At 38.5% G+C, this 15,642-nt stretch overlaps 1 protein-coding gene across 1 annotated transcript in view; it reads right to left on the minus strand.

Moving 5' to 3' along the window:
- NDNF (neuron derived neurotrophic factor) overlaps positions 1-15,642 on the minus strand; it is a 51,105-nt gene that overhangs the window by 16,658 nt on the left and 18,805 nt on the right. Inside the window, exon 2 of the mRNA XM_055143228.1 lies at positions 19-207. Coding sequence (XP_054999203.1) covers positions 19-206 — 188 coding nt within the window. The 5' untranslated portion in view covers position 207. The remainder of the gene's footprint in view (positions 1-18; positions 208-15,642) is intronic.

The raw sequence follows: 15,642 nt of genomic DNA on the forward strand, positions 1-15,642 counted from the left end.
GTAGTGCAGAGGAAATACCTTTTGGGTGTATCTCGGAAGAGATAGCTGCTAATTTCAGCTCCATCTGGAATTACTGATGAATCATGGAAAAATGTTTTGTCCCGGATTTGCATCTGAAAAAGCTCCTCATCTCGTGTGGGTAACTTCTGGGTCCTTGAGCTGAGTGGTAAGAGCAGGCACAGCAGACACCAGTGGAGGGCCACCATCCTGGAATGATTAATGGCTTAGGTTAGTTCTGCAGGCAGACACTTGGATAAGCTGCAAACTTTCTAAAGGGTAACATTGTTCTTGAAGGCAACTTAGAATTCTTTTTTCTTTAAACTCTTTTCATGGGGTTGGGAATGACTTCACTGCAACTTCAGATGTTATAGAGATCTTGAAATAAAAGAACTCTTGGTGTATTATCTCCCCTGGGTCTCCAGAGAGAAAGAATCTCAATTTCCTTATTTCAGAATCTTGTATGGTCATTGTAGATATATACAGACCCCCCAAAAAATGTGATAGCTAAAAATTACCACTTCACATTTATTTTTCTGCTTAAAAATTCAACTAAAGGTTACATATATAAATATTATTATTATTTTTATTTCCAATATTCTGTTTTCACAAATCATAATTTTTTAATTTTTAAAAAATTTTATTGAATCACTGTGAGATAGTTACAAGCTTTCATGTTTGGGTTACAATCACACAATGATCAAACACCCATCCCTCCACCAGTGCACATTCCCCACCACCAATATCCCAGGTATGCCCCTCCTTTCCCACCCTCCCCCTGGCTCTAAGGCAGACAATATTCCCCATACTCTCTCTCTAATTTGGGGCATTATAGCTTGCAACACAAACACTGAGAGGTCATCATGTTTGGTCCATTATCTACTTTCGGCATGCATCTCCCATCCCAACTGGTTCCTCCAGCCATCATTTTCTTAGTGATCCCTTCTCTATTCCATCTGCCTTCTACCCTCCATTCATGAAGCAGTCTTCTGGCTATGGGGCAATCCCCCTGGCCCTTGTGTCTACAGTCCTTGGGTGTCAGGCTCATGTGATGCTACCCTACACTCCACAAAAGAGTGCAGTCCCTCTATGTCTGTCCCTCTCTTTCTGACTCATTTCACTTAGCATGATACTGTCCATGTTTATCCATTTATAAGCAAATTTCATGACTTCATCTCTCCTAACAGCTGCATAGTATTCCATTGTGTAGATGTACCAAAGTTTCTTTAACAAGTCATCTGCTTTAGGGCACTCGGGTTGTTTCCAGATTTTGGCTATTGTGAACAGGGCTGCAATGAATATATAGGTACAGATATCATTTCTACTGTGCTCTTTTGCATCTTCAGAATATATTCCCAGAAGTGGTATTGTGGGGTCATATGGAAGCTCAATTTCTAGTTTTTGAAGGACTGTCCATATTGTTTTCCAGAAAGGCTAGACCAGCTGGCATTCCCACCAACAGTGAAAGAGCGTCCCTTTCTCCCCACATCCATGCCAGCACTGGTTGCTTTTGTTCTTTTGAATGTGTGCCAGTCTCTGTGGTGTGAGGTGATATCTCACTGTTGTTTTGCACAAATCATAATTTTTTTTTGCTTTTTGGGTCACACCCAGTGATGCTCAGGGGTTACTCCTGGATTTGCACTCAGGAATTGCTCCTGGCAGTGCTTGGGGGACCATATGGGATGCCGGGGATGAAATCCGGGTGGGCCATGTGCAAGGCAAACGCCCTACCCACTGTGCTATCGCTCCGGCCCCCACAAATCATAATTTTTAAAAAATTATAAACTTTACTCTTTCAGAGATTAAGCAACTGGTCCAAAACATAAGGTCAGTGATTTTACTGATATCTAATTCCAAGAGAGGAGTTACTGAAATTGCTTTCACCTTCAAACCATTTCACCCAAGACATTTCCATAGGATCCAATAGATAAATAAAATAACTACACACACTAAAAATTTACTGATAATAAATCATAAATAAATTTATTCTAAAACAATTTTTTAAAAATTTCAGGACCTCCACACTCAGTGATGTTATGCTGTATGAGATTATGACCTACAGTTTAAGAAGTTAGGCTACACAGATCAGAGGTCTTGGACCACTGATCCACAAACCAATGCTATTCCACAGGTGTAAGAAAGTTAAAAATCACTAGTCTACCAACGTGGCTTTAACTACAAGTCCATGGGTCAGTATGCAGAACAGATGCCAGCTGATAGTGTCAAAAGATTGAAGAATGCTGCTATTGATTACCTGACTCCTCTTCAGTACTTATAAATAAATTTCTACCACATTAAGCGGCCTTAGAATTTCCATTTTCAGATCAAGCAAGACCACTGAGAAGCTGGACCATTTGTCACTGCCTTCCAACCAACCGTACTGTACTGTCCATTAGGATGATGCGGTCAAGGACATACCCATTCCCCACTGGAAGCCTTTGGATGAGAAGTTGTCTTCCTGACAAGATCTAGAGAGAGATTTGTTTCCTCTAAGCATGGGGTATATTATTTTTCTTCCCAGAAAGAACTATGTAGAGTTGTTTCCCATGGTCTCATTGACAACATACTTCAGGGAATTAAAGCATGAGAGAATGTAGTGTACCTGAGTACATTAAATAGCATGTTAATCAAATGCAAATATTTGCCATAACTTGAAATGAGATGAAGCCAGTTCTATTTCCAAAGACTCATGACTATAGTTATGAGACCACCTCTACTTGAAACATCATATGACTTCAATTTTTTCTTTGAGTGACATCAAAATTATATTCATACAAATATAATTTGCATTTTATAAAACACACTTTAGAAAGGAACAATCTTTTCTTTCTCATGAAAGTGAGAACAGTTTCTTTACAGTGACCTTGCTCAAGAAGTTTGTTTAATTTTTTTTTTGAAAAACTTTTTTTGGGAGATGAGGGTATGTATTCTGTAGTTTTTTTTACACTGCATCTACGGTGATTGTATGTGCAAAACAATTAAATTCACTAATTTAACTAATGAATTACTGCAGATTAGGAACTGTTTTTATTAAGAATAAATCTTTCAGGTTCAGTTCCTGGTACCACATATAGTTGAAGCAATGAGTATAGTCAATCCCTCGAACCTCTCCAAGAGTGATTCCTAAGCACAGAGCCAGAAGTATATCCTAAGCACAGCTGGGCATACGTATATCCACTGAATAACACAATTTCTTTTTATAGAAACAAAAGGAAAGTTACAAATCCAGGGCTTCCTGCATACAAAACATGTGCTCAGTCATTTTAGCCTCTCACAAGAGATTTTTATTCCCATCCTTATTTCTTAATTGGATTCCCACTGAAGAAAAAATAATTAAATAAGATCTAAGAAACAAATACTTAATTTTTGCTCCTTACTAGACATGTTTTTACAGACTCCAGACCTCAAACTTCTTTTTGGTTTGTTTGTTTTGGGGGTGACACCCAGCAGTACTATTGACTTACTCCTGGCTCTGTGCACAGGGATCACTCGAGCTTGGGGGATCGTAGAGGGTACCAGGGATCCAACACAGGTTGGCAATGTACAAATTAAGTGCCATAGTTACTGTACTATCACTCTGGTCCCCAATTTTCTTGGTTTTTTATTTTGGCAGAGGATGAGGGAATGTCAGGCGGGTGGAGTTTAGGGCCACACCCAGCAATGTTCAGGGCTCACTCCTGGCTTCATGCTCAAGGATCACTCCTGGTGGATTTGGCGGACCAAACCCAGGTTGGCGGCATACCAGGCAAGCACCCTATCCACTATAACAACTCATCACTCTGGCCCTGGTTCTCAATTTTCTTGAGGACTTGAATGGATCAAAAATTCTTTTTTATTTTGCTTTTGGACCACATTTGGATGTGCTCAGGGCTTATTCCCGGCTCTGCACTCAGGATCACTCTTGGTGGACTCAGGGGACCATGTGGGGTTCTAGGGATGGACCATGAGTAAGATGTGTGCAAGACAAGCACCTACATTTCTACTTGCAACTCCTTTGAACCAGATAAATTTTCATGTCACCCAGCTAAAGTATACATACAAATCAAATGTTTACTGATAATAAATTATAAACAAGCAAATTTATCTAAAAATAAATCTGAAGTATGCTTTGTGTGTGTGTGTGTGTGTGTGTGTGTACGTGTGTATGTGTGTATGATTTACACATTCAGTTACATGATCCCAAATGGGGTTGAGGTGCATAGCTTAAGACACTAGGGGACAGATGATCTCTCAATCACGGAAACAATAATAATATCAGGCCTCCTTAGATTCTACTAAATAATCTTGGGTAGCCAAATGATTGTCAAAATGAAGTCCAAGGAGGTTGATGATAAAAATGGGACTACATGACTTTCCTATAAACAGAGTCTTCAAAAGATGCTAGCTAGGTCAAAATGGAAACTCAGTGGTTATATCTGAAACACTGTGACTATGTACTGTAGCATTGTCATCCTGCTGTCCATCGATTTGCTTGAGTGGGCACCAGTAATGTCTCCATTGTGAGACTTGTTGTTACTGTTTTTGGCATGTGAATACGCAGCAGGTAGCTTGCCAGGCTCTGCCATGTGGGCAAGATACTATTGGTAGCTTGCTGGGCTCTCCAAGAGGGATGGAGGAATCAAACCTGGGTCGGCCGCATGCAAGGCAAACACCCTACCCGCTGTGGTATTGCTCCAGTTCACTGTGACTGAACTGTGACTATACTGGCCAAGAATTTCACTCCCAGACCTCAATGTCAGTCCTCTGCTACCTTCTTCCTGAAGTTAACAGAAATGAAAAATTTGAACAGATCTGGATATGATACTCATATAGAAGTATGAGTATCATAGTTGAGATAATACTTATTATCTCAACATAGCAAAATTAATTCCATTTGATGTAGGCAGGTAGATAGGGAAAGGGCCTTGGCAATGAAAATTTAGATTTAACAGAGTCTCTGGGAAGGAGACTCTTAAGACTTGCAGATTTAAGAAAACAAAAGACCCCGAGGAAACCATCAGCAGACCCTGAGGATAATGGACCCCTCCCCAGGAAGTTCCCCAAAGAAGGCCATCTCCCAACCTCCCTAGTAACCTTAGCAATGAACTTTTACTGGGGAAAGAAACCCCAAGTGGGGGCAGGTTGAAGAAACCCTATAAAAGACACCTTGAACAAAGGAAGGGTGTGCATATGCTGCCTGAGCCCATGTGCTGCTTGCGCCCACGTGGCCAAGCACATGTATCGCCAGAGCACATGTGTTGCCCGCATCTCCCCTCTTGAGATGTGTACTTTCATGCTTTCATACTTTTGTGTCTAGAGCTCGGTTATTTGTAGGGGCTTCCTCCACCCTTGGAGTAGCCCGCGTTCTCTCTTGAACACGTTACTCTTACCTCTCTCTCCCTTTCTTATCCCTTCCTCCTATCCTCAAAAGCCTCTAAATAAAATCTGTTTACTTCACTGCTTGTCTACTCCTGAAATTCTTTTCAGTGAGCGAAGACAAGAACCCAGTAACTCTGGGTCCCGGGTTGTAGAGGCGGTTGGGGAGAAAGTGATCGTCTTCTCCCCGCTTCATGTAAGTCACCTGTGGGGCCCACCGACATCACATTTACTTTACAGTAGTATCCTTAAAACTTTGTCTCCTAGGGGGCTGGAGTGATAGCACAGCGGGGAGGGTGTTTGCCTTGCACGTGGCCGACCCAGGTTCGAATCCCAGCATCCCATATGGTCCCCTGAGCACCGCCAGGGGTGATTCCTGAGTGCATGAGCCAGGAGTGACCCCTGTGCATCGCCGGGTGTGACCCAAAAAGCAAAAAAAAAAACCAAAAAAACAAAAAAAAAACCACAACAACTTTGTCTCCTAAAAGAGATCATCCAATAAAACCTATCACTTCAGGGGGCTGGAGAGATAGCACAGCGGGTAGGGTGTTTGCCTTGCACGCGGCTGCCCGGGTTTAAATCCCAGCATCCTATATGGTCCCCTGAGCACCGCCAGGAATAATTCCTGAGTGCAGAGCCAGGAGTAACCCCTGTGCATCGCCAGGTGTGACCCAAAAAGCAAAAAAACAAAAAACAAAAAAAAAACCTATCACTTCAGGACTGGCTAGAATTTGGTTTTGCAGACTTATTAGAAAGTTCAAGCAAACACACTAGGGTAGTGTTGAGGATGAGATATTTGGAAGTGTTTGCCCTAGAACCACTCATGCTCTCAAGGCCTTATATTTGCCCACAAAGTTGTCAATTGCATATCTGAACAAGACAAACCACCTGATGCCCTAGGATATCTGGGATATTTAAGTGAACTACAGAGTCAGAAAACTAACTTGTTCATATTGGTGGGAATTTCTTCTCAGCTACCTATGGGAAGAAGTTTCTCTTTATAAATTAGCTAATAACAAGAGATAAATTTGAGTAAAGAAAAAAACATTATACTTTACTTTATATAATAAGCAAGCCAGTAGGCATATACGTTTGTTCAATGTTAGCAACAGCCATACAATGTAGGTATTTAAAAAAAATTTTATGAATGATGACACTGAGACATGGGCAGGTTAAAACATATAGTAAAATGACAAGATGTGACAAATACAAGTCCTTTAAAGTACGGTAAAAATGTTTATCATGCATTCTCACACCAGCTACTTAGTCATCAAAAATTTTGTAAATTAATCCATTTCAGATGATAAAATTATGCAGAATTAGTATTGGAGGAATATTTTCCATGGATTTCTATATCTTTTTTTATAAATCTGGGGAGCAAAGCCTTGACTGTCTTTCTTGCAGGCAATTATTTCCAGGCTGTTTGGGTGGTAAATAGCCTTGAAAGATAAAGCCTCTTGAGCAGAAAGCAAACATGATTACTCTCCATTTGAAAAGGTTTAAGAGCTGGAGAGATAGTACTGCAGTTAAGGTGCTGCATTTTTGTATGAGGCTGACTCCACCACTACATAATGTCCTCTTGAGCACTACCTGGAGAGATCTCTGAGCACAGAGTTAGAAGTCCTGAGCACAAGCAGAAATAAAATTTTAAAAAGAAAAAAAGAAAAGAAAAGGTATAGATTTGAAGCTCAGGGACCCTTCATTGTAAAAAAAAAAAAAAAACCCAAACTATGGGGGGAGGGATATTATTGTGCTGGTTCCATCTTCCTTTGGAATTGTGGATTAGGGAACCAGTGGACAAATATAATGTTGTGGATATGCTACTGATCTGATTAGTAAACTCCGCTATTTCTGGACAGAAGTCACATGTGAGTTAGCATTCACAAAACTATAACAGGACTGCCAAGAATCTGCAAGTAGAATAAAATCTCAAACCCTTCACAGCTCTTGACACTAAGTTTTTCCTCACTAAAATGTTTTACCTGACTTTGAACATAAACTGCCTCTGATGGGGAAGAGACTCAGCTTTATCTTCTGCTTTTATAATTTAAAAAGTAGAAACAGAAACCCTTATTGCCCTACTGAAAATTTTTAGGTCATGCTTTTTAGTTTGTTTCAGAAACATTGCAACCATTTTAATTATCAAGTCAACAGATCTTTTTCAAAAGAAGTGGTTATAAACCATTGAAACTCCAAAACACAGAATTCTGTAGGTTCAGTTTCTAAAATATAATTTAATAACATGCAATTATTATTGGGATAAAACTTAGTTATTTGTAAAGTTAATCACTTTTCCCATTTCATTGGGTTATGGGAAGTTTTATTTCATCAAAATGTACTTAGCAGAAGCCCCAAATTCTGTACCTAATTTTAACAAAATTGTTATTTTTGTACCATTTATTCACTGATTTAAATTTTTGCTGATTGTTTAAAGGGTACTTTAGTCTATCATGTTATTTTCTTCCACCAATAATATATTCTCTCTCAGACATCCAGCTTAAGAATTAGTCATACAAAATAAAAACTTGAAGATACATTCCTTTAATGAAAATTCCTCAGGTAAGCCATCTAGAAACAAAGTTTTCTTCTAAGATTACAAAAGTGCCCTCTAATGGCATAACTTATCCTCTCATTTCTTTTACTTCTACCTATCTAGAGCTTATCGAGTTGTAATGTTTAAATTAAATAGCATTTCTTAGAGTTTCTCAATATTATCTTTTTTTCATCTTAGACAAGTGGTTGATAATTTTAAAATGTGTCTATTCAGCAAGAAATCACTGATATCTTTCGACAATCAAGGCTCTAGGCCAAACAGAAGTAGGATGTTGCTAGGAAGAAACCAAATATTTGTATTTTGCTAAGCAAATCAATCAACTTAGTTACACAATTTTATGCACAACCCAGAAATACTAGACAGTGTCATCCTGTGACTGAGAAGATTGACTTTGTTTAGTGAAAATTTCTGATAAATCCAGATTTTCAATGCGAATCAAAACCTTATATTGCTCATGTTGTTGGAGGCTTTCTTCAGATTTGGCACACACTTTCAGATCCTATCAAAACTTAAGTGTGAAGAGACAACTGATCAAACGACTTGATGCCTCAATGTTTAGAAAAGGAATCATAGTGATGTGAAATAGTTTTATTCTTTGGGATGTCAATATGTCCTTGATTAAAAGGAGAAATTATTTTTGAAATGATAGTCCTAAAAGGCAGAGAGGTTTTGGTACTGCAAATTTAATATAATACATTTTTATCACACACATACACAGAGAGAGAGGAAGAGAGAATGAGAGAGAGAGAGAGCGAACAAGAGAAAGAGAGAGAGAAAGAGAGGGAGAATTTAAGGTCAAACTATTTACAAACATTTTATGAGTTTAATGAATTGTTGTAAGGGTTAAGGTGAATATACAGTGACTAAAGCATGAAGTGTGTATGCATATATTTATACATACATATATACATATATATGTATATACATATGTATATACATATATATGTATGTTTTTAAGTGTTCTGTGGCTCTAATATCAGAACATGAAAGGGCCTGTCTTTCCATGAAGCTCCTACTTAGGCTCTTGATTCCACTGTTCCCTTGGATGGCTTTGCAGAAAATGCCAATGAAGAGACATGAGGGTTTTGTGTTGTTCTTCAAAGTAGAGAATGGAGCAGAGAAGGAAAGCAAAACATCCCAATAACTCTTAGGTTTTATTTTTAACATCAACTTGAACTTTCATTCTCAGAAGACTTCAGAAATAAGTGGTCTAGGTGCTGAAGAGCTAGGTTTAAGCACTTGCTTTGTATGCAAGCAACTCCCGTTTGATCCCTGGAACAACATATGTTCCCCCAAGTATTGTCAGGAGTGATCCCTAAGCACAGAGCCAAGAGTAAGCCCTGAACACAGCTGGATGTGGCACCCCCAAAACAAACAAAATAAAAACTAAATGGTCCAAAATAATCTGACAAATTCTTGTCCTCCCCAACCCGAAAAAAATGCTAGCAAACTGTAAAGTGGTCACATATGAATAGAGAAAAATGAAAGGAAGATTGTATGACTTACCAATGTACTAACCAATGTATAAAACCCGGGTGACCTTACTTATCCCCAAAATACAATACATCTAAAAGACACACAACTTGTTCTTAAATGTCTACAGTTGGCTTTATTACTGCCATTTTGCAAAATTTATCTTCAATTACATAAGATGAGCTAGTCAATTCACTAATTTTGGTCAAATCATTCAATAAAAATTAAAATTTATTGTTTGAAATAGTGTCTGATAAGTAAAAAATATAAAATACTTTAATATTTTAAATATATAGAATATTTAAAATTATTTTATCATTTTTAAAATGTTAATTAAATTTATTCACGAAGCTGAAGTGAGTTTTTATTCTAACTATAGGAAACTATTTCAAATCACCAAAAGCATGTCTTTAATATTTATAGACTGCTATTTAATTATGGTAGCTTGCCGGGCTCTCCGAGAGGGGCTGAGAAACCAAACCCGGGTCAGTCATGTGCAAGGCAAACGCCCTACTCGCTGTGCTATCACTCCAGTCCATCCACCCTCAAGGCAGAGCCTGGTAAGCTACCCGTGGCATATTCAATATGCCAAAAACAGTAACAAGTCTCACAACGGTAGTGTTACTGGTGCCCGCTTGAGCAAATCGATGAGCAACGAGATGACAGTGATAGTGATACACTGATTTAATTATGGTATCTCACTGAGGTAAGGAATTTGCAGATTGGCAATAAAAAGATCCTTTAGGATTTAATGTAACTGTCGAAAGCTCTCAAAATAGAAGGTGTCAAATGAATTAAAGGCATTGTCACCTTTCCCAGTATTAGTTGTCAAAACAGTGGCTAACAGCCCTCCCTACCTGTATGTAATATGATCAAAGCAAAAATCTTTTGTCCCTCTGCCACCAACCACCAAAGCATGGCAAGTTCCTTCCAGAAACATGTAGACACATTTATTTAAACCTCATTAAGAGGTTTCAGAGATAGCACAGGGCTTAAGGGATTAAGGGGTTAAGGTCTTGCTGTGGAAAACTCATGGGGGAAAAACTGTCATCAAGCTCTTACTGATAATGCATGTGATAAAACAATAAAATCATATTTATTGGTATAGATTAAATGTCACACATACAGTATACAGTTTAAAATACCCACAGTGTAGTGTCATTAAGATTCACTTAAAAAGTACCCAAAGCATCAATCATGTGTAGACCACAGACATGAATAAATTTACAATGACCAAAAAGAAGTATGGGCATTCAGAATTTACTTGCAGCAAATGCATCTGGAATAAATGAAATCTAATGTTTAATTACAGGGAGTGGAAAGTATATGATTATAATTTAGTGAGGATAATTTCAAGGAATGGTAGGCCACAGAGATTTCTGTTATTTTCTTTTCCTTTTTAAGTGCAAATATTTAGTCTTTTAACTTCTATTTTTAAACCCAAGGGCATTTATTTTTGCTTGAATCATCCATGCCACATCTGATAATGAATTTGAAGTATTTGATGTAGCTGCAAAGAAAATGCAGCTTTGGTCAGGGAAAAGGCCCCTGTGTCTACTGAGATCTGCTTGCAAGCCTCGGAGAGTCAGTCTGGGCACATTAATAATAGAACGAACACCCAGCTTAAGTAAACAGATTCCTCAAGGCAGAGATTTGACAATTAAAAAAATTCCAGAAGCTATTCATTTTGTTTACTTTAGCGAAGAGTGACAGTGTTAACTGGTGCTCGTTGGTCCTTTTTATGAAAACAGAACTATCCTTTGCTGTAGTTGAGAATTTGGTGGAAATAACACCTCGTGGTTTGGGAGGCTTTCATATTTCAAAACGGTGACGTCAACCAGGTGAGGAAAGAGTTTCTGATCTACCCTAAGGAGCAATGTCTGGTACACTAGAGCTCATATTCCACGGAAACTACAGAATATGTAAGTTTCTGTAGTGTCTGCCTCGTGTTAGCACTACAGCCCAACAAAACAGAGCCAGTGTTAGGTACAGAATTTATGGACCAAATTCTAAACACAGGCTGTTATTACACAGCAGTGGAATGATGCTCAGGGTTTTGAAGTTCATTATATCAAATAATCTATGGATTAGAGACCATCACATGCATTTCACAGTTGCTATGATTCCAACCTCCTATATCACTTCTCTAAGGGGCTGCCAACTTTCATTCTGAAAGGAAATTGAATTAGCATGTAAAAGCAATGTAAAATTAAAACATGCCAAGGATTGGAATAAAGTTTCCATTTGGTCATCCCCTCCTCTCTGATTCTCTGGGTGTGTAGTTCATGGTGGGGCCAAGGCTAGAGCATTCTAATTTTGAAGATAGCCAAGCCTACAGAATAAAAGAGCTTGAAATCAGATTCAATTTTAAAGTAAGTAACTCCGCATTCCTATCATCAATATGCCAATAAATAGATTAATGGATGATGAAAAGGCCAAATGATGAACGACAGAAAATCACTGAACAAAGAGCCAGACCCATTTTACAAAAGGAAAGAATGGATCCTCTTAAATTCATCTGATAGGTGATCAGAAGTTATGATAAAAATTTAAATGCCATTTGTAAGATGAAGCTGGAGAGATAGTAGAAGATAATGCAAAGTTATACTGGAACATAATGCCAAATGTCTTCTTCATATCAAAAGTTTCTCAGTATTTTCAACTGAGATAGCTGGAATAATTTCCACCATCTTAGGAGAAGCTAATAACTCCTGAAATAATGAAAACCCCTAAGGAAGGAATATGAGCAATAATAAGGAATAATATGCTTGGTTGCTTTTCTTGCATTAGTTTGGCAACTAAGCCTTATTTCCTCTTGATCTGAAACAAAATGAAAATGACTTCCTGTGCAATGTTCCCCAAAGCAGTGAGCCAACTGCACACCCATTCGACACTGACTTTTGGCTATGATGAAACAGAACAGCATTCCAGGAGCATACAGCAACTGCACACATCAGCCTTGAAGGTGATTAGTGTGAGATAATACCAGATAATAAATGCTGAAAAGGACTGCATTGAAGACTTAATAGACTCAGGGGAAAAAAAATAGGGGAGACAAAATAACCAGATTTAAAGAGGGGACATGGAGTTTGGAAGAGCTTTTAGGGAACTGAGTTACTGCAGTCAAATTGCATCAGTAACAGCCCAAATAAAGGGCTGCTGATATTTCTCAGACTGTATAGGATATGCCTTGCAGTGCTTGCAGTGCAAGGCCCCTGGGTTCCATTCTCAGCATCACACATACAAAAATACACATACACTTTATACATATACAAAGTGTTAACTGGACAACTTTAATGTACCTAACACTGAGCTATGTGCCAATAATCCAAACCATCCTTTCTCCTAGAGGTATTCACAGTCTTTTAAGAAATAAGGGAGAGGCCAGGGCGATAGCTCAAATGACAGAGCACATGCCTAGCATGCCCAAGGTTCCAAGTTTGATCTTAGGCAAAGCATGGTTCCTCACCTCCAGCACAAAAGCAAATTCTATTTTTACAAAGAATAAGAAACACTTAGAAAAAGCAAAAAGGTCATTGTGATTGCTCACTACCTTCTTTCTTGCTGAGTTTGTCATGGATGCATAATGCGACTTGTGCTCTTCTCTAGTTCCAAGATAAGAAAGAGCCAACTAAGGACAGAAGTAGTGAAAAAACAATACTTTCATGAGTATGTGTCTAACACATATATGTGTCAGTACGTGTCCTGTACTGAATAGTCACCATGGTTGGTTAGTCTAGGGAGCTTGTCACTGCTGCATTTAGCGCCATAGAATATCGGGTGAATTTCTAATAGCACGTAAATCCAGTTCAAATCCCCTTGGAAATATGAGGCAAGTTACTGTAGACTTACTGGGAGTTACATCTATGGCATATCTACTGGAGATTGGTATTTCAGTTATTTTTGCCAGAATATAACTATTTACTAGTAGTCCACTATTTCTAAGGATGCAAAAACCAAGAGAACAAGAACTTGTTGAAAACTGACTCTGTACTCCAAACTAAACTGGGTTACATGAAAGTTAGAAAGAATTATCTGAGAGATTTATTTACAATTTGCTTATATAAAGACAAAATTTTAAGCAGTAACTCCAACAAGGTCAGTATATTTAATCATACTTTATAAAAAATTATTTATAATGAGCTCTTGCTACACTACAAACCTGCCTCTAGGAACTCTAAGGACCATGAAACATTGTTTTATTGGGGTGATGGGCATACACAGGTAGATCAGAGAACTGTGGGCTAGTATTCCTTGGCATGAAGAGAATTATAATAAGTCTTGTGAGTAGAGTGCTCATGGTCAGACTGAATGTTCAGAGGTTCCTTGGGAAAAATAACATTGATTATAAGATATGAGCCCAAGGAAGCCAATAAAGTACATGACCGGGAAAGAACATTTGGGGCAGAAAAGCAACTGGAATGAAGCCTCAAAGGTTGCAAGAGCTTGGAGTGCTGATAAAAGGAAGGAATGGATGTGGATCTGAGTAGGCAAAGAGGCAAGAGGAAGGCAAAGGGCAGACCACATAGAACTCTGCAAACAATATTAAGTAGTTTGGAATCACTTCTGAGCATAACAGAAAGCTCTTTAAGTAGGCCAGGTAAATGATCTGATCCGTGTCTGTGAATTTCTTAAAAGAAATGTCTATGGCATAAAAAGTGGATTTTAGAAAAGAGAGTTGCAAAGACAAAAACAACCTCGTCTTCAAAAAAAGTAGAGCATCTGAAGGCTACTGCGGTTATCTGTGGTAGAACTGCTGTTGTCTTCAACTTAGTAGATGAGACAGAGTAATGGATAAATGTACAACTGTGTATTCTATATCTAGACAAGGTCACCGGATGAGCTGGAGATAGAAGTGAGGGAAATAGAAGACTCAAAGATAAAACCTTGCTATAATCTTGAATATCTTACAATGGAAAGAGCTTCAAAGAAGTGGGTGGGGAGAAGCAAGTAATGAAGAAAACAGAGAGAAATGAATTAGTCGGCTATTTGATATATTCCCAAATAATTCATGAGTTGTGGACCATCTTAAACAAAAATTTTAAAATACTATTCTTATCTTAAATAAAGCATTTAAAAAGAAGAACAAAAAAAAAGAGAAGCTGATCTCTTTCCAAATGAGAAATACAAAGTTAGCTCAGCCACAGTGAGAAAGAAAATGATATGTGGGTTGAAAAAATTAAAATATTGATTTCAACTGCCTTGATGGGAAATAGGATGTGCAGTGGGTGGATGGAAAGGTAGGTGAGACAGACTTGAGAAATGCAAACATATACATCCGCAGCACCACACACTCAACACACCAGACACTAGCCATCTACACACCAAACACACACACACACACAACACACACACACAAACCCCCAATTGCTTCTTTGAACTTTTTATTTCAAGTGAAGGGTTGCAGAAAATTTGAGGTTGACCAATTTGTCCAAAGTACCAAGAGTTTGGAAGAAGACCCAGTATAATAGCTCTGGTGAGAATTTTTAATGATAAATGAGTAGGAAGTTAAGAGAGACAGAGACAGAAGTTATAAAGGAAATCTGACAAGAAAACATTTAAGTCAGAAATTAAGCACCCAGACCTCTTTAAAAGCTGTGTCCACATTGATAGGGTAAATTAAATTTATAAATTGTTTTACCATATCTGCCAACTGCCATGTACCTGATGGTATAAGGTGATTTTCTGAAGAGCAGAACTGTGAACAAAGAAATCTTCAAGGCAGTGAGAGAAAATGAATAAGGGGCAGGGAATAAGCAGTGAGTTCAATGAAGAAAAGTTTAGAAGGGGTACAGTCACAGAGATAGGTGGGAAACAGCAAAAGCTGACAGTCAGGGTTGTTCAGCTAGATACCACCCTGTGAAACATAATATTCAAAAAGAGAATAATCACCAATCTCTTCAGACACTTTTTTTGGGTGGGGGGCCACCCAAGTGGTTCTAAGGGGCTGGAGCTGGTGGTCCAACGCATGGGTTTAAGGATGTGGCATTGTTTGAGCAGTGCTGGGGATCACTGGGGCCACTTAATGTTGCTGAGAAAGGGGCAAGTAGGGCTACACTTGGTGGTACTCAGAAAGCCATGGAGTGCTGGGAATAAAACCCTAGTCTTGCACATAACCCATCTACTATCTCCCCAGGCCCACTTCAGACATTCCACAATTAATTACTGAGCAGTGGACCAAAGAGAATAATCACTGCCATTTTGGAACTGAGATCTTTACTGATTTTGTTATCATGAGTAAGTACAAAACTAAAAGGTTAAAA

This window comes from Sorex araneus, chromosome 6 (genome assembly GCF_027595985.1).
Source record: "Sorex araneus isolate mSorAra2 chromosome 6, mSorAra2.pri, whole genome shotgun sequence".
NCBI classification, from domain to species: domain Eukaryota; kingdom Metazoa; phylum Chordata; class Mammalia; order Eulipotyphla; family Soricidae; genus Sorex; species Sorex araneus.